This window comes from Protobothrops mucrosquamatus, unplaced genomic scaffold (assembly GCF_001527695.2).
Source record: "Protobothrops mucrosquamatus isolate PMUCROS unplaced genomic scaffold, P.Mucros_1.0 scaffold415, whole genome shotgun sequence".
Classification (NCBI taxonomy): Eukaryota; Metazoa; Chordata; class Lepidosauria; order Squamata; family Viperidae; genus Protobothrops; species Protobothrops mucrosquamatus.
In genome coordinates this window covers 543394-567357 of record NW_015386744.1, presented here as the reverse complement: position 1 = coordinate 567357, position 23964 = coordinate 543394, and the positions used below count along the sequence as shown (strand labels likewise).

The 23964-nt window shown below is 40.9% G+C and overlaps 1 protein-coding gene across 1 annotated transcript in view; it reads left to right on the top strand.

Annotated features, from left to right (window-relative positions):
* Positions 1–22371, top strand: part of SHC4 (SHC adaptor protein 4) — a 37203-nt gene extending 14832 nt beyond the window's left edge. Inside the window, exons 3-12 of the mRNA XM_015816211.1 lie at positions 5319–5382; positions 6336–6455; positions 7282–7335; positions 8159–8210; positions 13571–13697; positions 16456–16633; positions 16830–16890; positions 19010–19129; positions 20438–20691; positions 22072–22371. Of these exons, the coding sequence (XP_015671697.1) occupies positions 5319–5382; positions 6336–6455; positions 7282–7335; positions 8159–8210; positions 13571–13697; positions 16456–16633; positions 16830–16890; positions 19010–19129; positions 20438–20691; positions 22072–22221 (1180 nt within the window). The 3' untranslated portion in view covers positions 22222–22371. The remainder of the gene's footprint in view (positions 1–5318; positions 5383–6335; positions 6456–7281; positions 7336–8158; positions 8211–13570; positions 13698–16455; positions 16634–16829; positions 16891–19009; positions 19130–20437; positions 20692–22071) is intronic.
* The last annotated feature ends 1593 nt before the right edge of the window (positions 22372–23964 follow it).

The following is a 23964-nucleotide window of genomic DNA, read 5'->3' as shown; positions in this document are numbered from 1 at the left end:
AATATTTTTGGGGATGGAAGGCATCTAGAGCAGGGGTCTGCAACCTTGTCATCTTTAAGACTTGTGGACTTCAGCTCCCAGAATTCCACAAATCTTAAAGATGACAAGATTCCAGGCCCCTGATCTAGAGGATGTAACCCTAGATGTCGTTGGAGCCCATGTCCCATTGCCTATATCATATAGCCATGCCAGCAAGGCCCGTGTTTGTAGTCATAATCCAACTGTATCACGGACAACCACTTCATGAATGAATCAGAGGGCTTCACAGATCAGACTAAAGCCATGGGATTTATGGGCCTAGACACAATTGGCTGTGTTTGTATAACCTGTTAGGCTATAACAGTTATTATAAATCATTGTGGCTAGGTACATGCCTTGTGTTAAAGCATAAGCCACAGTTCCCAACGTATAATGGTTGGGTAGCCAAGCATGATGTATGGAATAAGTTATGTCATTGCTGCAAGCGAGTTCACCCCTAGGTATCTGAGAGAGCAACTCTCCAGTCAGAGTTTTTGTAAAAGAGGAAGAATAATGTTGGACTTGCTCCATGTTCCTCATGAAGTCTGTCTTCATGGAGAGAACATTCAATTGTTCCATATTTGTTGGGAGACTTTTGCTAATAGCACCTGCAACTGCAACACTGAGAAGCAAGTTAGCATGAAACTGCTGCATCCTACTTTCCCCAATTTTAAAACATTTTTCTAAGGTTTTAATTTACACATTTACAAAAGGGAGCCAGAACAATCAAAACATAAAACCACGTGCTTGGGTTTTGCCCGAGATACAAGCATTAATAAGCAGCCTGCCTTTTCTGGAGTTAGATGACTGCATTCTATTCTGTGGGATTATATTAAACAGTTAGCCTTGGTTCTGCAGTAAATATCCTATGACTGTTTGGTGTGTGTGGGGCCTCTGTGGTCAAATGAGAATCTTGGGAATATTATATTAAGACTGGAGTCAAACATCACGTGGAACCATAATGTGCTATATGGTAACCCTGCAATTTTTACTCATGATTTTATAACTTTGCGTGAACTATCAATATGGGATTGAAGACAACGCAAACTAAGATGGAATTAGGCCACTCATTAGGCCATAAAACATTGGTTTCATGCCAAAATGGCTGAGTTCCAAACACTTGCTAAACTACACACATAGGTTGGGTGTACAGAATGCATACAGCAGACCTTTTTAACTAACAGTTGTTGATTCAACCTTTGGTTGTGTTCAAACCACAGTGCCCAGGTTCTCACAAAGCCGAAAACAATCCTCGTGGCAAAATCGCTTGATGAGGGACCCCAATCTTGGCTTAATATGATGTAGGAACCCAGGTCTAAATCTTGGAAATGGCCAGAGAAGATGACTTGAAATAGGAGGCTTCTGAAATTGCAGAACCAATTCAGCCAGACAGCTTTGTCTCAATGGCTAAACATTCAACTTTGTTACTGCCATACAATCCCTTTCTGTTCTGTGGGTAAAAGACAGGACCTCTGATGCTTAAAAGCTCAACTTCAAGAGCATTCTTATTCCTTGACATCAGCCCACGTTCTTTGCTCTCAGCTGAATTTGGCAACACAATAAACAAAGTAATGCAGTGTTGTTGCTGAGTTGCTTCTCCACCAGTGAACAAAGCTAGACTCTCCACTGTCTGGAGGCACACAATCCTGGAGGGAGGGGGGGAGGCACTGTGGGAGCAGAAATTCCTTGACACCCAAGAGGTGTCCAATGGGTTCTTGGTGTTTTGGGACCAAGAAGGTACCAGTTTCTCAAATGCAGACTAGGATTCTTTTCCCCAGCCTGGTATCTTCTAAAGCAGGGTTCTCCAACCTTGGCAATTTTTAAGACTTGTGGACTTCAACTCCCAGAATTCCTCAGCCAACTATGCTGAGCTATGTTGGCTGAGGAATTCTGGGAGTTGAAGTCCACAAGTCTTACAGTTGCCAAGCTTGGAGATCCCCTGTTCTAGAGAGTTTAACAAAAAGCAACATGCATCTTACATTTTAACATACAGTCTACATAAGTTGGAGAACTTGCTCATTTTGAGGTGAAGTGTCCTATTCCATCTGTTTGTTTTAGCAAAATATTGGTGCGTGGTGTCACAATTTAGGAATGACAGGTGGCTTCAAACATGGCAAAGTAAAATGGACACACGCAGCATACGATATTGAATGAACTTTTTCTGGGAAGTTTGGTAGGCATCTCTGCTGCCTTTTGATTTCCAATTTAAAAAAAAATCAGAAAAGATGCTGCTGACTCAAATTGCCTGCTAGAGAAAGCCACCTGTCAAATCCAAGTTAGATAGCGTGTCATAACATTGGTATTACTTTTGTTATTATTGCTGTTCATAGAGTTTGGGTCTCATCCATGATCTGGTCTCTTCTGTTTCTTATTTAGGAAACCTTCTGGATTCTGAAATCTTATTGGCCATTGTTCCTAGTTGTAATATTTATTTATTTTGGCAACCAGAAACGTTATAAACTTCACCACAAACCTGTATACCAAGCCATTGTCACATCATTTTTGAAGACAAAGGGCAAAGGACAAACTGGTGGCATTTATGCATTGCATCTGGTGTTTCCGCAGTAGGGATTCCAGAAAATCAAAATGGCAGCCGCAACATTGAAGCCTTGCCCTCATTTTGCATGTGTCCCATGCAAGAAAGTGGTTAGACTTTAACCATGTAGTCACAGCCGCCATCTTGATTTTTTATTTTATTTCTCTCTGGAAACCGTCCTGCACTGTTGAACTTGGGAGAGGGAGTTTTTAGTGGTTGCTTAGCCTGTTGTATATTTCCCACCAGTATAATTTGTAACCCATGCTTAATTCTTTTACACATTGGGTGAATCCACCTAATAGTTGTCCATTGAATGACACTATCTTTAATTTAATACAGTGTATGAGTTCCATCTATCCAACAGATCATGAGTTGGTTAAAGATTCGTTGATGCTTTTGAATGTTAGAGAAGATGCTTGAGAGTCCCTTGGACTGCAGGGAGATCAAATCAATCAATCCTGAGGGAAACCAACCCTTGACCATTCTTTAGAAGGACAGATACTGAAGCTGAAGCTCAAATACTTTGGTCACAAAACGAGAAGGGAGGACTCCTTGGAAAACACCCTGATGTTGGGAAAGATGGAAGGCGAAAGGAGAAGGGGACGGCAGAGGATGGGAGGGTTAGATAGTGTTATTGATGCAATTTGGGCAAACTCCAGGAGACAGTGGAGGACAAGGTGGCCCGTGTGCTCTGGTCCATGGGGTCACAAACAGTTGGGCACGGCTTAGTGACTGAACAACAACGCAACAGCAACAAAGATTCTTCAGTGTTTAGCAAGCAATGTTCTATTGGAAAAGCAATGTTCTCTTGGACAATAGCAAGAACCATTTGGAAGCCATTTCTTCAACCCTGCACAGAGTGGAAAATTACTGAGCGGGATAGCAGTTCCCAAAATTCTGATATTTTTCTCCTCTCAAGAATGAGAATCCTTGTCATGGGGTTACTCATTCTACCCAGTGGGCTTTGGACGGAGCAACTAAGCATTCATCCTTTGCCAAATGTTAGTTGCCTGTGCGTTCCCCTCTTTTTTTCATTTAGCCTCTCTCTTCCATTCGCTACTGGGCTCCTGGATGGGTTGGATGAGGGTTTTTTTGTTGTTTTTTTAAACCCTTAATAAAGGCCAATTTAATTGCCGAAGAATCTGGCAAGGCTTTTTTCTCTCATTAGCTGTTTATGGGATGGGAGTGAAGCTGAGCTCCATCGCAATGAATGCATTTATTTACATCCTGCTATTTTCCTAAGAGCACCCGAGAGATGCGGCCGTGTAATAATAAAATCCATATAATTGCATCAGTAAAAAAGCAAAGATATAATCCTGTTTTTTTTAAAGCAGTAGGAAAATATATTCAGTGTTTAAACCTATTAGCCGGGTGAGGTCATCCAGAAAAGGAGTGCTGGAGTGCTAGCTCTATTGTTATTCTGAGATTTACATCAATAGGAACTTAAAATTCTGAAAGTGCCCCTCCCTTCACTTTGACGTTGCCCAGAAGGAAGGAGGGGCTCTTTTGAGACCCTTTCGTCATCCCTTTTCCTTCAGACTCAAATCTCATTTGTCCATTCTCCACCTCTTCTCCTGTCTCCCAAGGGCATCTCACATACCATTACAAAACCAAAGATGGATGGATGGATGGACGGATGGATAGATGATGATGATGATGATAATAGTAATTATAGTAATAATAATAATAAAGTTGGAAGGGACCTTGGAGGTCATCTAGTCATCTAGTCTAGATAGAGAGGTAAACAGATGGATAGATAGATAGATAGATAGATAGATAGATAGATAGATAGATAGATAGATAGATAGATAGATAGATAGATAGATAGATAGATAGATAGATAGATAGATAGATAGATGTGGGTGGGTGGGTATGGATTGATGGATGGAGTGGATGAGTAGGGATGGATGGAGGGATAGATTGCAGATAAATAGAAGATAGATAGATAGATAGATAGATAGATAGATAGATAGATAGATAGATAGATAGATAGATAGATAGATAGGTATGGATGGGTGGGTAGGTAGGTAGGTAGGTAGGTAGGTAGATTGGGTGGGTGGGTGGATGGGGATGGATTGATGGATGGGGTGGATGGGTAAGGATGGATGGATAGGGATGGATGGAGGTAGGGAAGGATAGATTGCAGATAAATAGATGGTAGAAAGAAAGAGAAAGAAAGAAAGAAAAAGAAAGAAAGAAAGAAAAAGAAAGAAAGAAAGAAAGAAAGAAAGGGATGGGTGGGTGGGTGGACGGATGGGAATGGATTGATGGATGGGGTGGATGGGTAGGGATGGATGGGTAGATGGATGGAGGGATGGGAATGGAGGGATGGAGGGACAGATAGATTGTAGATAAATAGATGGCAGATAGATAGCTGATAACTAACCCTGGGCCAGCTTCTCTTTCTTTCTCATCCAAAGCCACCTCCCAGGATGATTGTGGGGCACATTTGGAAAAAGTGTTGTCTATGTTGCTTTCACCTGTTGGAGAAAAGATGGTCCAGAACATTTGGAGGCACCAGGTTGGGGATGGCTGTGCAACATCAACAGTGGAGGAACCCCCTAATGAAGCAAAGCAAGGCACTTGATCTGTGAGGATCATGTGCACCATTGACATACAAAGCATTGTCCTAGAACCACAAATTATTTAAATCTCAGAAAGAAAGACACATCTGGAGTTCTATTCAATGCTGTGTGGATCCTTAATTGATGGTTTCTCTCTCCCCCATTTTTTGATGTAAATCCTTTTCCATTTTTTTTTTCAGGGAAGCAATAAGTCGTCTATGTGAAGCTGTGCCAGGAATACACGGGAACACAAAAAAACGGAAGGTAAATCTATCTTTGATGGCCAACTAGCTTCTTTGAAGGAAAGAGCTCTCTCTGGGCCTTAAGAAGTTTACCTTTTACTTGAACCATCAACACATACAAAATATATCTACATGTCTTAGGGAACCCTCATATAACCCTCATATTCGTACAGGGAAGAGCAACAAAGTTGATTAGGGGACTGGAGGCTAAAACCTATAAGGAACGGTTGCTGGAATTGGGTATGTCTAGTTTAATGAAGAGAAGGACGAGGGGGGACATGATAGCAGTCTTCCAGTATCTCAGGGGCTGCCCCAAAGAGGAGGGAGTCAAGCTGTTTTCCAAAGCCCCTGAAGGCAGGACAGGAAGCAACAGATGGAAACTAACCAACGAGAGAAGCAATCTAGAACTAAGGAGAAACTTCCTGACAGTTATAGCAATTAACCAGTGAACAACCTGCCTCCAGAAGTGGTGAATGCTCCAACATTGGAAGTTTTTAAGAAGAGACTGGACAGCCATTTGTCTGAAATGGTATAGTGTTTCCTGCCTGAGCAGGGGGTTGGACTAGATGACCTCCAAGGTCCCTTCCACCACCACCACCACCACCACCACCATCATCATCATCATTATTATTATTATTATTATTATTATTATTATTAGTATTATTAGTATTATTAGTATTATTATTATTATTATTTAATGGAAATTAACGGGTGTTGTCCCATTACCATGGAGTACCAATTTTCAAGCTAATGAAAAACCTTGCAAATATCTCTGGATTCTCTAGCATTGTCCACTTAGGCCAGGGGTCTTCAAACTTGGCCCTTTTGTGACTTGTGGACTTCAACTTCCAGAATTCCTCAGGTGCCCCACGACATTCCTGGCAGGAACTTTGTAACAAACATCTGCAAATGAAACCATTGATCGCCTTACGTGAAATATGGAATAAGAAATCAACCCTCTGCTTGTCTTTACAGCCTCCAGCTAAATTTCTTTCTCCTGTGCTTGGCAAAAGCAATCTTCAGTTTTCTGGCACGCATATAAAACTGACCATCTCAACAACCAGTCTGACTTTATTGAACACCGACAGCCAGCAGGTAGGGATGGTCCTTGAGGCTCTGATCCGAGCATCAAAGGCTGCAGATCTAACGTTTTGTCATTAAATATTTTGCTTTTGAATTCCATCTGTTAGTCATACCGTAACCAAGTGAGTTGTTATTATTTTTCCTAAAGTATCCTTGAGTCAATGTTGACTCGATGCTGCTGACTGTCTGAACTGGTCCCTGCAGTTTGGGGGCAAGGTTTTTCCAGCAGTGATTGCCATTACCTGCTTCCTAGGGCTGAGAGAGACTGGCTGGCCCATGGTCAGCCAGCTGGCTTTGTGCTTCAGATAACACTAGAACTCCCAGTCTCCCAGTTTCTCATCCAGTGCCTTAACCACTACACCAGGGGTTCCCAACCTGGGGGTGCGAGGCGATATTCCAGGGGGTGCAAAAACCTGGGTTTAGAAGTTTCAGAATTATAGTGTATATGCATAGTTCATTTTGAACTTTTGTAAGGGGTGCGAGAATATACCAGAAGCGTTCTAGGGGTGCGGGGTATAGAAAAGGTTGGGAACCACTGCACGACACCAAGTAGGCTCTTTGGCAAGGGATTGTGTGCATCTCTGTGGGATCTTTCAGGGTGCACAAAAGAAGACCTGGGGCTTTGTATGACATCCAGAAGCTGGGGATGTGACTGTTAGAGGGAATTTACCTGTTCTAAGCAGACAATCTGCTTTTGGGTGCTTCTACCTGACTGCCTCCATTAGTCTGTATGCCGAATTTACGAACTGTCAATATGATGAGCTTTGCAGAGAAAATTTACTAATCGTTTCTGGATGAGCTATACACAGACACCACCTATTTTTTTTTCTCTTCTCAGATTATTGCAAACCACCATATGCAGTCCATTTCATTTGCCTCTGGGGGGGATCCAGTAAGTATAGAAGTTTCAATTTAAGAACATTGTTGGAAGTAAAAACACAATTGCGAATGAATGCTAATAGAGAACCAGTGGCATAACTGAACCTCTTCATATTAGGAATAGGGTTCAGTCATAGAATATTGAGGAAAATTATACTTAGAATGAAAAATCACTAGAAAATGTCAACAAAATGTTGACTTAACAAAATGTCAAACCGAATTAAATCCAGAAACATTTCTCCTGGGAATACTTAAAAAGAAAATTGATAAGAAAATAAGATATCTGATTTTACATATATTAACTGCGGCAAGAGTTGCATTCACGCAATATTGGAAGGAACGCAATTTACCACCAGAGGGGTTGATTATTCAGAAAATTTATGAATGTGCCGAGATGGACAAACTCACCTTAGAATTAAAAGAAAAAGATGATTCGGAATTTTATGCGGTTTGGGAAAATTGGTATATTTGAATGACAATAGAAACAAAAATTGGAAATATACATAAGGTTATTGTGCAAATTAAGTTATTGTGGGTTAGATTGAATGTACATAGTGTATATATTGTATAGAATGTAGATCCATAGTATATAAAAATGACATAGTCTGCTGAATATGTACTGTATAAAGGAAAAAGTTAATAAAAAGAAAGAAAGAAAAATCACTAGGAAATGCCATTAGCTCAGTCATCCTCTTGTTTTAATTTTCTATTATCTTCTTACACACCTCCTTTTTGACCACTTAAACCTAGCAGTCAAGTGAGCTGGTTATTTAAAAACATAAAATAATATTCATATTAAAAAAAGACTTATTCCTTTTGTTTTACGTGTATTTTAGGATACTACAGATTATGTCGCCTACGTTGCTAAAGATCCTGTTAATCAAAGAGGTAAACCCAATAATTTCTTGAGAAAAATCTGGGGATGAGGGTGTCTTTTCACTGAGATTGTTTTTTTTAAAATTTCCTCTCTATCTTTACATCCCGGATATGAATTACATGGGTTTTCTTATTAAAACAAAAAACAAAGTTTTCCTTATTTGCAGTCCTTCCTCTTAATTTATTGTTATAAAAGTGCCCTCTGATGGCTAAGGGGAGGAATTGTGGCTAGGAACGAATGACGTCTTGATCAAATTTCAACCTAACATTCTTCACATGCNCCAATTTAATTGCCGAAGAATCTGGCAAGGCTTTTTTCTCTCATTAGCTGTTTATGGGATGGGAGTGAAGCTGAGCTCCATCGCAATGAATGCATTTATTTACATCCTGCTATTTTCCTAAGAGCACCCGAGAGATGCGGCCGTGTAATAATAAAATCCATATAATTGCATCAGTAAAAAAGCAAAGATATAATCCTGTGTTTTTTTTAAAGCAGTAGGAAAATATATTCAGTGTTTAAACCTATTAGCCGGGTGAGGTCATCCAGATAAGGAGTGCTGGAGTGCTAGCTCTATTGTTATTCTGAGATTTACATCAATAGGAACTTAAAATTCTGAAAGTGCCCCTCCCTTCACGTTGACGTTGCCCAGAAGGAAGGAGGGGCTCTTTTGAGACCCTTTCGTCATCCCTTCTCCTTCAGACTCAAATCTCATGTGTCCATTCTCCACCTCTTCTCCTGTCTCCCAAGGGCATCTCACATACCATTACAAAACCAAAGATGGATGGATGGACGGATGGATAGATGATGATGATGATAATAGTAATTATAGTAATAATAATAATAAAGTTGGAAGGGACCTTGGAGGTCATCTAGTCATCTAGTCTAGATAGAGAGGTAAACAGATGGATAGATAGATAGATAGATAGATAGATAGATAGATAGATAGATAGATAGATAGATAGATAGATAGATAGATAGATAGATAGATAGATAGATAGATAGATAGAGGTGGGTGGGTATGGATTGATGGATGGAGTGGATGGGTAGGGATGGATGGAGGGAGGGATAGATTGCAGATAAATAGAAGATAGATAGATAGATAGATAGATAGATAGATAGATAGATAGATAGATAGATAGATGATAGATAGATAGATAGATAGATAGATAGATAGATAGATAGATAGATAGATAGGTATGGATGGGTAGGTAGGTAGATGAGTGGGTGGGTGGATGGGGATGGATTGATGGATGGGGTGGATGGGTAAGGATGGATGGATAGGGATGGATGGATGGAGGGAGGGAGGGATAGATTGCAGATAAAAAGATGGTAGAAAGAAAGAAAGAAAGAAAGAAAGAAAGAAAGAAAGAAAGAAAGAAAGAAAGAAAGAAAGAAAGAAAGAAAGAAAGAAAAAGGGATGGATAGATGGATGGGTGGGTGGACGGATGGGGATGGATTGATGGATGGGGTGGATGGGTAGGGATGGATGGGTAGATGGATGGATGGATGGGAATGGAGGCATGGAGGGACAGATAGATTGTAGATAAATAGATGGCAGATAGATAGCTGATAACTAACCCTGGGCCAGTTTCTCTTTCTTTCTCATCCAAAGCCACCTCCCAGGATGATTGTGGGGCACATTTGGAAAAAGTGTTGTCTATGTTGCTTTCAGCTGTTGGAGAAAAGATGGTCCAGAACATTTGGAGGCACCAGGTTGGGGATGGCTGTGCAATATCAACAGTGGAGGAACCCCCTAATGAAGCAAAGCAAGGCACTTGATCTGTGAGGATCATGTGCACCATTGACATACAAAGCATTATCCTAGAACCACAAATTATTTAAATCTCAGAAAGAAAGACACATCTGGAGTTCTATTCAAAGCTGTGTGGATCCTTAATTGATGGTTTCTCTCTCCTCCATTTTTTGATGTAAATCCTTTTCCATTTTTTTTTCAGGGAAGCAATAAGTCGTCTGTGTGAAGCTGTGCCAGGAATACACGGGAACACAAAAAAACGGAAGGTAAATCTATCTTTGATGGCCAACTAGCTTCTTTGAAGGAAAGAACTCCATCTGGGCCTTAAGAGGTTTACCTTTTACTTGAACCATCAACACATACAAAATATATCTAACCCTCATATAACCCTCATATTCGTACAGAGAAGAGCAACAAAGATGATCAGGGGACTGGAGGCTAAAACCTATAAGGAACGGTTGCTGGAATTGGGTATGTCTAGTTTAATGAAGAGAAGGACAAGGGGGGACAGGATAGCAGTGTTCCAATATCTCAGCGGCTGCCACAAAGAAGAGGGAGTCAAGCTCTTCTCCAAAGCCCCTGAAGGCAGGACAAGAAGCAACGGGTGGAAACTAACCAAAGAGAGAAGCAACCTAGAACTAAGGAGAAACTTCCTGACAGTTAGAACAATTAACCAGTGGAACAACCTGCCTCCAGAAGTGGTGAATGCTCCAACACTGGAAGTTTTGAAGAAGAGACTGGACAGCCATTTGTCTGAAATGGTATAGGGTTTCCTGCCTGAGCAGGGGGTTGGACTAGATGACCTCCAAGGTCCCTTCCAACATCATCGTCGTCATCATCATTATTATTATTATTTAATGGAAATTAACGAGTGTTGTCCTATTAGCATGGAGTACCATTGTCAAGCTAATGAGAAACCTTGCAATTATCTCTGGATTCTCTAGCATTGTCCACTTAGGCCAGGGGTCTTCAAACTTGGCCCTTTTATGACTTGTGGACTTCAACTCCCAGAATTCCTCAGGTGCCCCATGACATTCCTGGCAGGAACCTTGTAACAAACATCTGCAAATGAAACCATTGATAGGTGAAATATGAAATAAGAAATCAACCCTCTGCTTGTCTTTACAGCCTCCAGCTAAATTTCTTTCTCCTGTGCTTGGCAAAAGCAATCTTCAGTTTTCTGGCACGCATATAAAACTGACCATCTCAACAACCAGTCTGACTTTATTGAACACTGACAGCCAGCAGGTAGGGATGGTCCTTGAGGCTCTGATCCGAGCAGCAAAGGCTGCAGCTCTAACGTTTTGTCATTAAATATTTTGCTTTTGAATTCCATCTGTTAGTCATACCGTAACCAAGTGAGTTGTTATTATTTTTCCTAAAGTATCCTTGAGTCAATGTTGACTCGATCCTGGCGACTGTCTGAACTGGTCCCTGCAGTTTTGGGGCACGGTTTTTCCAGCAGTGATTGCCATTACCTGCTTCCTAGGGCTGAGAGAGACTGGCTGGCCCAAGGTCAGCCAGCTGGCTTTGTGCTTCAGATAACACTAGAACTCCCAGTCTCCCAGTTTCTCATCCAGTGCCTTAACCACTACACCAGGGGTTCCCAACCTGGGGGTGCGAAGCGATATTCCAGGGGGTGCAAAAACCTGGGTTTAGAAGTTTCAGAATTATAGTGTATATGTTTAGTTCATTTTGAACTTTTGTAAGGGGTGCGAGAATATACCAGAAGCGTTCTAGGGGTGCGGGGTATAGAAACGGTTGGGAACCACTGCACAACACCAAGTAGGCTCTTTGGCAAGGGATTGTGTGCATCTCTGTGGGATCTTTCAGGGTGCACAAAAGAAGGCCTGGGGTTTTGTGTGACATCCAGAAGCTGGGGATGTGACTGTTAGAGGTGTTAGTAACAACTTTTAAAGCGCTCCATGGCAATGGACCTAGGTATTTGCAAGACCGCCTCCTACCAAACACCTCCCTTCGACCAGTCCGCTCCCACAGAGAGGGCCTCCTTAGGGTGCCGTCGGCCAGACAATGCCAGCTGGCGACCCCCAGGGGGAGAGCCTTCTCTGTGGCAGCTCCTGCCCTCTGGAATGACCTACCCCTCCCCCCCGACCTACGTACAGTTGCGGACCTGCGCCTTTTTCGCCGAGCCCTGAAGGCCCATCTATTCCGTGCGGCCGGCCTGGCGTAGTTTGATTATGTTTCAGTGGGGGTTTTTGTATGGGTGTGTTTTTAGAACAGGCCTGTTATTTAATTCGATTTTAGAACAGAAACTATTTATTTATTATCGTGGTTTTTAGTANAAATTTCCTCTCTATCTTTACATCCCGGATATGAATTACATGGGTTTTCTTATTAAAACAAAAAACAAAGTTTTCCTTATTTGCAGTCCTTCCTCTTAATTTATTGTTATAAAAGTGCCCTCTGATGGCTAAGGGGAGGAATTGTGGCTAGGAACGAATGACGTCTTGATCAAATTTCAACCTAACATTCTTCACATGCCAGGAATTGGCAAAATTAGGCAAACTATCAACATGTGATTTTTGCAAGCCAGAGAGATATGATGGAGCAGGTAATCCTCAACTTATAACCACAACTGAGCCCACAACTTCAGTTGTTCAGTGAAACATTTGTTAGGGGAATTTGGCCCCATTTTACGACTTTTCTTGCCACAGTTGTTAACAATGGTTGTTAAGTCAATCTGGTTTCCCCTTTGACTTTGCTTGTCAGATGGTTGCAAAAGGGGGGAATCACATGGTCCCGGGACACTGCAGCCGTCGTAAATATGAGTCAGTGGCCAAGCATCCGAATTTTGATCATGAGTCTGAAAAACGGTCATACGTCTCTTTTTTCAGTGCCGATGTAACTTCGAATGATCGCTGAACGAATTGTTATAAGGAGAGGACTGCCTGTATCTGGAACTTTCTGTGCTGTAGCTTTTTCAAATAGTTGCTCTTTATAGGTATTAGACTTGAATTGTCACGCTCCTACAAGCCATGCTTTTAATCCAAAATGCAGTAAAAAAAACAAAACACAAAAACGAAAAAGCAAAGGACACAAGACTGTTGGGTTCTGATCCTAAAAATACAGGTAGCTCCTGACTTATGTTTTTTGCATGGTTGTTAAGCAAACATCACACTTGTTAAGCAAATCCATTTTAGCCAAGGGGCGTTTTTTATCAGAAACTGAAAGTAAATGCTGGAAACAGCAAAAAAAAAAACACCCTCAAAAATCATGGTCACGTGATGACGGGATACAAGCATTTGTAAAGGTGAGCCGGTTGCCAAGTGCTCAAAAAGTGATCACATGACAAATGCTTGGCAACTGGAATGTGCTTAAGACGGTTGCAGTGTCCCGGAGTCACAGGATCCTCTTTTGTGATTTTCTGAGAATCAAAGTCAATGGGGAAGAAGCCAGTTCCTCTTAACAACCATGTTAGCTTAGCAACTGCAGGGATTCACTTAAGAACTGGGGCAGGGACGGTTCGTAAAATGGAGCAAAACTCACTTGACCGATGTCTCGCTTCGCAAGAGAAATTTGGGGTTGAATTGTGGTCACGAGTCGAGGACCACCTATATTCCTTTCACATCCTTTTTCCTTGTGGCCGTTGTTTTTCAGCATGCCACATTTTGGAATGTCCCTCTGGAATAGCTCAAGAAGTCATCAATACCGTCGGACAAGCTTTTGAGCTCCGGTTCAAACAGTACTTGAAGACCCCTCCTGCTTTGATGGTTCCCAAGGAAAGGTAAGCAAAGGCTTTTGGAAGGCAGCTGGAATGGCAGAGTTAGTCCTGGACTTACGAGCATTCGTTTAGTGACCGTTCGAAATTTGTTTCATGTGGTTTTGTCTGATGAGTATCTGGCTGCATTGCTGATGGTTAATACGAACGAGGAGCTGTTAAGATTTACAGAAGAGTCCTATGTATTTTGGGATAATAATAATAATAATAATAATAATAATAATAATAATAATAATAATAATAATAATAATAATAATAATAATAATAATAATAATAATAATAATAATAATAGTGGACATGGCAGTGCCTGGAGACAGCAGAATAGAGGAGAAAAAACTGGAGAAGATAACAAAATACAAAGACCTACAAATAGAAATAGAAAGACTGTGGCAAAAGCAAGCAAGGGTAGTACCAATAGTAATAGGCGCCTTGGGTGCAATCCCAAAACAACTGGAGCACCACTTGAACACCATCGGCATTGACAAATTCGCCATTAGTCAATTGCAAAAGGCGGCCTTACTAGGAACTGCTTCCATCCTGCGACGATATCTGTAATACCATCAAACATCCACGTCTGCCTATCCCAGGTCCTTGATAAGGACTCGATAGGTAGACAAAAATGCCAAATCCAATCTGAACATCTGGCTGACTGCGATGATCCATCATCATCATCATCATCATCATCATCATCATCATCATCATCATCAAGTTGGAAGGGACCTTGGAGGTCATCTAGTCCAACTCCCTGCTCAGGCAGGAGCCCTACACCATTTCAGACAAATGGCTGTCCAGTCTCTTCTTAAAAACTTCCAGTGTTGGAGCATTTATTGAAGCATTCACCACTTCAATAAACATAAACCAATTAATGTTTCAGGCCTATAATATAAATAATACATATGAGATGTATTTGAGAGGGAGGGAGGGAATCTAAACAGGTGTAGAGTTTGCATTTTAAGATTTGATTTGTGTGAAAGTCCGTGGCTGGCTTTCTTGAAAGAACACAGTTTTGCAAATGTCACTCTCTGTAAAACTCTTCCTCTGTTTCTCCCTGGTGTGTATTAGAAATTTGAAATGTGTTATCAAGATAATCCATTTGTCTACGTGTGTTTCCACCGCCCAGAAACAGATCATATAGACAGAAAGGGGAAAAGGCTTAGAAATGTATCTCATCCACAAAACTAATCTTAGATGTTGGTTGAATTGCTTATTCCTCTTTCTTGCCCCTTTTTCACACAAACGGCACTTTAAAAAGCAACTGATGATCATTTCTCACGCTTATGACTGTTATAGTCTCCCCATGGTCATGTGATTAAAATTCAGATGCTTGGCAACTGACTGGTACTTAAGACGGTTGCCGTGTCCCAAGGTTATGTGATCCCCTTTTGCAACCTTCTGGCAAGCAAAGTCAATGGGGAAAGAAGCCAGATTCACTTAACAACCGTATTACTAACTTAACAACTGCAGTGATTCATGAGAAGAAAGTTCGTAAAAATGGGGCAAAACTCTCCTAACAACCGTCTCATTTAATGACAGAAATTTGTAATCCTAAATCAAGGACTGTCTAATGTGGGAGTGGCCTTGGAGACAGGAGGAAGAACAGCAGGCTGGATTAGTAAATAAATAAATTCACATTTATTTAACGGTGTTAACATTAAACGATGAGACTAATGATACCTTGCCATTCTGAAAGGGAAAGACATTTACGGATTTCAAAGTAAAAGGGTTTTCTTGTAACCGTGCTGTGAAAGATTTCACTTGCTGTGCTGCGCATTGCTTCATGTTTTGCTAGCTGGATCAGAGTTATTTTCCAACTTAGTGTCCAGTTGCGTTGGATTTCGGCGTTCCTATGGTCTGAGCGGTAGAGGTCTTTGGCACACGAAACCTAAAACAATTGGAGGGTACAAGGCTGAGATGGCAAATAATACTGTGTATTCCGGGTTGATCCCCCCTCTGCCCTGGGAGACGAACAGATGGAAAAATGCTTTTTCCAGTTCCTGTGAATCACATAATTAAATTCTTGAGTCATGTTCTCCTAATCAAACTGCATGGCCCATATCTCTTTCCTGTTCCTGTCTTTTCATCAAATTATGTTCTGATTAATTAAAAAGGAAGGCTCAACACAAGTTGTTCTTTTCAGAAGACATACTATAAAGGGCGGGGGGAAGAGGCACTTATATTCCTACCCTTATCCTCACCCATTTTTTTTTCAAATTTAACAAGAGAAGCCCTCCTCCATTGTTCTCCCAGCAGCCTTTGAGGAGTAGCTCATAGATCACCAATTTTAGTGTCATTGGGAGAAGATGTGAAGGGGTTTCAATTCATTCATGATCAGGTTAAGGACAGTTCCAAAGGAGCAGAAGGCTTTTAGTAGTTCATTGTGGTGATCGGCTTCCTTATTTTAAAATCTAAGTTTTTGAAATTCTAGTGTTTCTTTTCCTGTGGTGTTTGTTTGTAGGCATTGTCTAGATTGTGCTTTTGTTTTTCAAGTCCTTGTATAGGAATGGAGAACAGAAATAATAAAGGAGAATATCAAGGGTTCAAATGAGGGGTCCTTGGTGGTCTCTGAGCTTGCTTGCTTTCTTGCACACATTTTATAACCCAACTAGGTAACATCATCAGATGCTAGTTTGGGTCATGAAATGTCAGCCAGAAAACAATCAAGCTCAGAGACCACCAAGAACCCCTCAGAAATAATAAACCACCCTCTGACATAATGTGATGCTACCGAAGTTGTGTATTTCAGCTTTGGCTTGTTTTTGCACAGAGAAGGGGTGAGTCTTGATGGATCCACCTGGAATGTTCAAGAGAAGGAAGACTGCGGATACTATAATGAAATTCCTGGGAAGGAACCTCCTGTAGGTGGGCTGTCTGACGTCAGGCTGAAGATAATCCCAGAAGAAGGGATGAACCGTCCCATCCACACGGAGAAGCAACAATGTGGAGTAAGCATGCGTGTGGTCTGCATCATTGAGCATTACATCGTGTGTTGAACCTATGTTTTACGTTAGAATGGATTTTAAGCCTTCTGAAAGAATCAACCTGAATTCTGAGTTAATCTCCTACCGTTGTTCAGAGTCTGGATCTGCTGAGAATTCCTCAGAGTAATTTGTTTCTGTATTTCTTTCTTTCTTTTTTTAGGATGATAGTCCCAGTTCTAAGCAGCTTTATGAAAACTGCCCAGATGAGCACGGAGCAGCGGGTGAGTTGCCTGTATCTTACAGACAGCTGGTTCTTGCCTTCCTGTCTCAGTGAAGGAAATCATAGAATCCAGTCTGTTTGGAATCTCAAACTGCCTCCATCGTCCCCCATAGCTAATACAGGAAGAGACCAACTAAAAGGAACCATCCTCCATTGATTCACGGCGCCTGGTGTTGAATTACAGGCAAAGAGAAGCAGCAAAGATGAAGACTAGATGCTCTTCTCAGTGGTGGGATTCCGCTGGATCGCACCACTTCGGCAGAACCGGTAGCTAATTTTTTGTTGCTCAGGCGGCTGTTACGTATAAGCTGGGTTGACAAGATCAGAAATGAGGAGGGGATAAGCCGCCAGGGAAAGCCAAGGGAAATCATCAAAACAATTAAAAAACGAAAATTAGAATATTTCGGACATGTGATGCGACAACCAGAAAAATACGGCATACTCCATTTAATCCTCCAGGGAAAGATTGAAGGCAAATGAGGTCCAGGCAGAAGAAGAACATCGTGGCTTCAAAATCTAAGGGACTGGTTCGGACAAAACTCAGCAGCACTTTTTCGTGCGGCTGCTGATAAAAACAGGATCGCCAACAGGATCGCCAACGTCCGATAACGGATATGGCACAAGAAGAAGAAGAGAAGAAGAAAGGCCCAGAATGGACTTTCAGAAGCGGCATCCACGCAGAGAACCGGTAGTTCACCTGTTTGAATCCCACCACTGGCTATTCTGTTCAACGGACATCTCTTGGGCGGGTTTTATACATCTTCACATTCTAGAATAGGTATTGTCATTTTGATCCGGTTCCATAAGCCACCAAAAAGAGTCTCCCAGGAGCCATCAAAGGTGGAAACAGCATGAGGACCCGTTGGGGGTAGTCAAGGCTTCTTTTGGGGGGGTCACCTGAGACTTTCTCAGGTTGGTGCTACTAGGATTCAGTAGAAAGCAAACCATTTGCAAGTATCTGTAAAGAAGAAGGCGAAAAAGAGGAAGAAAGATGCTGTCCTCGACCCCCCCCCCAATCATTATTTCATTAGCCCTGTTTACACATTCTTCTGCCCGTGTTCTTATCCATGCTAATGAAGTCCACACTTTTCTAATGAATTCTGATCACACTGATTAGAATCCACCACATTATAAAAAAAAAGAGGTTGAGACTTTGGAAAACGTGCAAGGAAGAACAACTAAGACGATTAAGGGCCTGGAGACAAAAACATATGAAGAACGGTTGCAAGACCTGAGTACGGCCAGTCTAGAGAAAAGAAGGACTGGTGGGGACATAGCAGTCTTCCAGTATTTGAGGGGCTGCCACAAAGAAGAGGGAGTCAAGCTATTCTCCAAAGCACCTGAAGGCAGGACGAGAAGCAACGGGTGGAAACTGATCAAGGAGAGAAGCAACTTAGAACTAAGGAGAAACTTCCTGACAGTGAGAACAATTAACCAGTGGAACAACCTGCCTCCAGAAGTGGTGAATGCTCCAACACTGGAAGTTTTTAAGAAGAGACTGGACAGCCGTTTGTCTGAAATGGTGTAGGGTTTCCTGCCTGGGCAGGGGGTTGGACTCGATGACCTCCAAGGTCCCTTCCAACTTTTAATAATAATAATAATAATAATAATAATAATAATAATAATAATAATAATAATAATAATATATTATTATTATTATTATTATTATTATTATTATTATTATGTAGAGAAGCAATCTGGAATTAAGGAGAAACTTCCTAACAGTGAGAACAATTTAACCCGTGGAATGGCTTGCCTTCAGAAGTCGTAGGTGCTTCATCTCTGGAGGTTTTTAAGAAAAGACTGGACTAGAAGACCTCCGAAGCCCCTTCCAGCTTTATTCTGATTGATCGATAATATTATAGTAATTGTGTTTAAGTCAGAATGGGGTGGTTTAGATATTTTCCTTGACAGGGGTGTTTCTTTAAGGCAGACAGCATGTTAGACATAGTGCTTTTGTAGGTACTAAAATACTAGGAACTCAGACATGCTTATCTTTTCTCGGTGGAATAACTTGCATTAATTTGGTTCATTTAATGGTATTTTGTGCTGTTGAATAAGCTTTTGGGGTTTTTTTTTGAAAAGCTAAAGAAGGATCTTGTTGTAATGATTAATTGCAGGTATCAGCAAACCAACTCAGGCAGCAAATCAAGATGCTCCATTGCTGAAAAGTAGCAGTAAAGTGGATCTTTTTGATGACCCTCGATATATCAATACTCAAAACTTACAAGCTACATCAGGTATGACCAGAATCCTCCCTCCAGAACAGAGCTCCACAAATCCAGTTCCTTATTCAAGACTGCTTCTATTTCTGCAAATCTGTCGCTTGCAGCTTGGAAAAGAAACATGAGTGTTATAGACAAATTCAGCATTGTTTGTAGCAATGCTAAGCTTTCGCCCCTAAGGGGCAGACCTAAAATCATGGAATAGAATCATAAAATTGGAAGAGATTTAGAGTCTTCTAATTTAATCCACTGCTCAGGGCAGGTATCTCAGATGCTCTCCAACCTTTGAAAGCTCCAGTGATGGAGCACCCAAGACTTGAGGAGCCAAACTGTTCTATTACAGAATAACAATAGCTTAGTGTTTCCTTCTATAAAACTAACATCCATTGGTTCTCATTCTATTCATAAATCCACATCCATAAATCCACTCCTGCCTGACAGCCCATCAGGTTATTGGAAGACTGCTGTCATGCCATCTTTAAAATGAATAAAAACTACAGCTGAGGCAGGACCTATACCAATAAAGGAGAATATTTGTAGCTCAGGGTTGAAATGAGGGGTCTTTGGTGCTCTCTGAGCTCGGTGGTTTTCTTCAAAACGTTTCATAACCCAAACTAGGTAACATCATCAGGCTAGCGACTGACTGATGAGTGGCTGAGGAATTCTGGGAGTTGAAGTCCACAAGTCTTTTTTTTTTTGTCAAGAAAATATTTATTATTAGACTTAAAAACATTTGAGGAACATTTTAGTACAAACCTTGTTTTAAGGCAAATGGTCAGGCCTGCAAATTAATGTGGTTTCAGTAATTCAAAGGAATACACTGAACTGAGATTGTTTCAAATTTGTTATATAAAAACAATTAAAAGTGCTTCATGCTTTGATATCCCCTACCCTGAGTGTAATACAGTTCACAGATACAATTTAGCAAATTCTTTACAGCAATACTAGAACTACATACTATTTATAACATGAAGAATTGTAAACAGGGTCTTGTACACTAGAGAGGTATATATAATAGTATGTTTATGTAAAAACATGTATGTTTTTTCTGCCTTTGTGTCTCATTTAGTAGTTTCATATAGTAAAGACACTTTAATTCTTAACATAACCAAAACATATTTAAGAGCTTAAAGTCTTAAAGTTGCCAAGTTTGGAGACCCCTGGGCTAAAGGATTACAATGCTCTTTTTAGGTCTGTGGGCACAATCTGTTGTGTACATCCTGACAGCTGTGGCTTATTCAAGACATAAACCCCACTCACTTAGGATGGGTGAACTCATACACTGCAGACAGCTGGTCTCTTTAACTTCTATTTCATTTTCAGAAGCACTGGACACTGTAGAGCAGAAAGGATCCAGTGACGTGGCAGGCCTCGGAGGCATCACAGATGCAAAGACACCTCTTTGGAATGAAGAATGTTATCACGGGAAGATATCCAGGAGACAAGCAGAGAATCTCTTAAGAAACAACGGAGACTTCCTGGTACGGGAGAGTACAACCTCACCTGGCCAATATGTCCTGAGTGGACTGCAAGGAGGACAAGTAAAACACCTCTTGTTGGTGGATCCTGAAGGCAAGGTAGGAACAATTAAGACAATGGTCCCAATAAATATCTGTAGCCCAGATATTTGTAGCCCAGATATCTGTAGCCCAGAGCTGAAATGAGGGATCCTTGGTGCTCTCTGAGCTTGGCTGTTTTCTTGCAGATGTTTCATGACCCAAACTAAGTAGCATCATCAGTGCTAGAAGAAAATGGGGTTTGTGGAGTAGAGAAGGAGAAGCCTCAGTGCTAATCACTAACACTCATCACTAGCGCTGATGATGTTTCATAGTTTGAGTAATGAAACATCTGCAAGAAAACAACCAAGCTCAGAGAGCACCAAGGACCCCTCAAAGCTATGGTCATAAAGTAAGACATTCTGCCAGCTGTTCAAAGATACTAAGATCCCTCAAACCAGGAGTATCCATGAAGGGGATACAAAAATTAAGATGGTACATGTGGTAGATTATGAACCAATCCTAAATTTTTTTTTTTGTTTTGGCCCATTCTCCCCTTGTGGATGCTCCTGTCTTGAATTGCTAGTCAACCATAACATAGTATACTTTTAATATCAAAACATGGACTTGGGGCCACGTTCCAGTGGACATTCGTAGAAAATCCATAAAGTTGCTACGCTCCAGGAAAGTTGCAAATGCACAAAAAAAAATAAAAATAAACCTAGTCTCTTTTTACAGTGTGTTTCAAATAAATATGATGTGTGATTAGATTCTTTAGTTATATTTGTAGGCCATTATTTTCAAACCACAAGACCCATTCATCAGTAAAAAAAAAAAAAAACACTCGATAATGACTTTACAAAGTGGTCCTATTCAAGTTTTATTTGTTACATAAATATATCAAATACATACAAGTAAGTGGCATATTGATTTCTTCCCTACCTTAACACCAATGAAATCCTTAACATCTTCCAGGTGGGCTGCACAAATTCATGCTATCCTTTAAAGCAGTGGTTCTCAACCTGTGGGTCGGGACCCCATTTGGGGTCGATCGACCATTTCATGGGGGTCGCCAAGCAAGGCTGTCCGCCATTTTTTTTTGTCCGCCATTTTTTTCCCCTTTTCCGGTGGGTGCCTTACCTCCCTTGGGCTGGGCCAGCTGGTGGTCGGCCTGCTCCGTCTCTGCCGTTTGCCAGCTACGCCTCGGCCAGCGCAGGGGGCAGAACCACGCATGTGCGGCGCTCCTGGGCAGGGAAAGTCCTCAACTTACGACCGGTTGGGTAGTCCTCGACTTACAACCGGTTTAGTCCTCGACTTATGACCGGTTTAGTCCTCGACGTACGACCGGTTGGGGTTGCGGCATTAAAAAGGTTGAGAACCACTGCTTTAAAGGCTGACAATACTGCAGAATTTGAGGACTTCTTACTTACTGTACTCTTGGATGCTCTTTGTTTTTTCCAGGTCAGAACCAAAGATCATATATTCGATAGCGTGGATCATCTTATCCGCTACCATATGGAAAACAAATTGCCAATCATCTCTTCTGGACGTGAATTAAGGCTCAGCCAGCCTGTAAGAAAAGAATTAGGGCAACTGCATTCTAAGGACTAATTTTGTTGACTCACGTTCTTTTCAAGATAATTCTTTTGTCACAGTCTCCTCAATATCCCTAGTGACTATTCTGGACTCATTTCCTGCGCACACAATTCGACAAAGAATAGGAGACACCTCTAGATGAGGTTACAAATGAATTCTTCTCTTTGTGTGTGTGTGTGTGTTTGTATGTCTACGTCCAATGCATTTGCCTAAGTCAGTATTTCTCAACTTCAGCAACTACTTCGTGTGGTTTTCAATTCCCAGAATTCCTGAGTCAACATGACTGACTGGGGAATGCTGGGAGTTGAAGTCCAAATGTCTTGAAGTGGCTCAGACTGAGAAACATTGACCTAATCACATCTCTATGTTGCATCTGACCAGTGACAAGTATTTTAGTTTAGCGAAACATATCCCTGGAGAGACCAAGAGGCTGGGGAGAAATCAGGGGCCAGAGGTACTCACAAAACATTTTTGAGAGATCATAAAAAGGTGTCAAAGCACAAGCCAAACTTCCCAGAGCAAAACCTACTTGAAGATGTGCCTTTTAATGTAGGAGGTTTGGGGGAAATGACTCATATTTTTACTGAGCTGTGGTTTTTTTTTAAGCTGATAAATTTATTTGAGTCGTTCCTGGGCTGATTTCGAGGAGCTTGAGAAAGATTGAACCTGATTTGTATTCGGATGGGAGACCACAAGGAAATCTCAGGACTGGGATCTCAGAAAACGTTCTGAAGAAGGACCATGAAACCACATCTCTCTTGCTGCCAAGGAAATGACATTTGTGTATCCATGACGTCAACAGGCATCAAGCTCAATTCATTTTGTAAAATATACTTCTATTAAAATATTTTAAGAATAGAAGAGAAAGACTCATAGAAATGAATCTAGAGTCAGAAAAAGAAAAGAAGAGAAAGAGCGAGCTAAAAGTGCGTGAAAGAAAAAAAGTAAACGAATAGAAAAAGAAAGAAAAAAGTTACACAAAGAAGTAGCTTTGCAGCACTTAATAAGTACAATTATAAATTTACCTCTTGCTCTATGGTTACAATATAATTCTTTTTTCCCTATAATTTATTCTATCTAATCATCAAAACCATAAATCATAAATTCATTTTTTTCTGTTTCATGCAAAAAAAAAAAACCCTAAGGGATTTCCAGTCAGCAATAAGCACATTTTATTATTAAAAATCTCCACTAATCTACCTGATGGAATAGTGATGCTAACTGCTCATTGGCCTAGTTATAAGGTTTCTGGTTTTTAAATGAGGCTGCAATGCTTACTAAGTTTATATATGGAAATTAGTTATCATTTTGAAACGGACGCTAACAATGTGGTAGATATAGCTTTCTTAAATAAGTCTATTGTATAATGCAGTTCTACCAGGATGCCAAAGGGTTACCAAAAACTTAAATCTGCAAAATGTTTGCCTACTGGCCTGTAGGTAAAGACACTGGAACTGGACCAGCAAAAATAAAAATGATAGTTGCATATAGTTTGGGGAGTGTGAGATAAAAAAAAGCAATCATACATTATTATTTCTGGGTGAGCAAATACATTGTTTTGTTCAGAAGCTATTTCATTTTTTTATTGCACGCTTTCTATTTTCCTTCATTCCGTATTTTTGGGGATCGGGTTTCATTTATTCCTATTAGTTAAGAAAAGAATTTTTTAAATAAACATTTGTGCCGCATTAGCCCTGTATGTGTTTTCAACTGGAAATATTCTGTAAATCAATATACCTGGAGTGATTCTGTTATTTA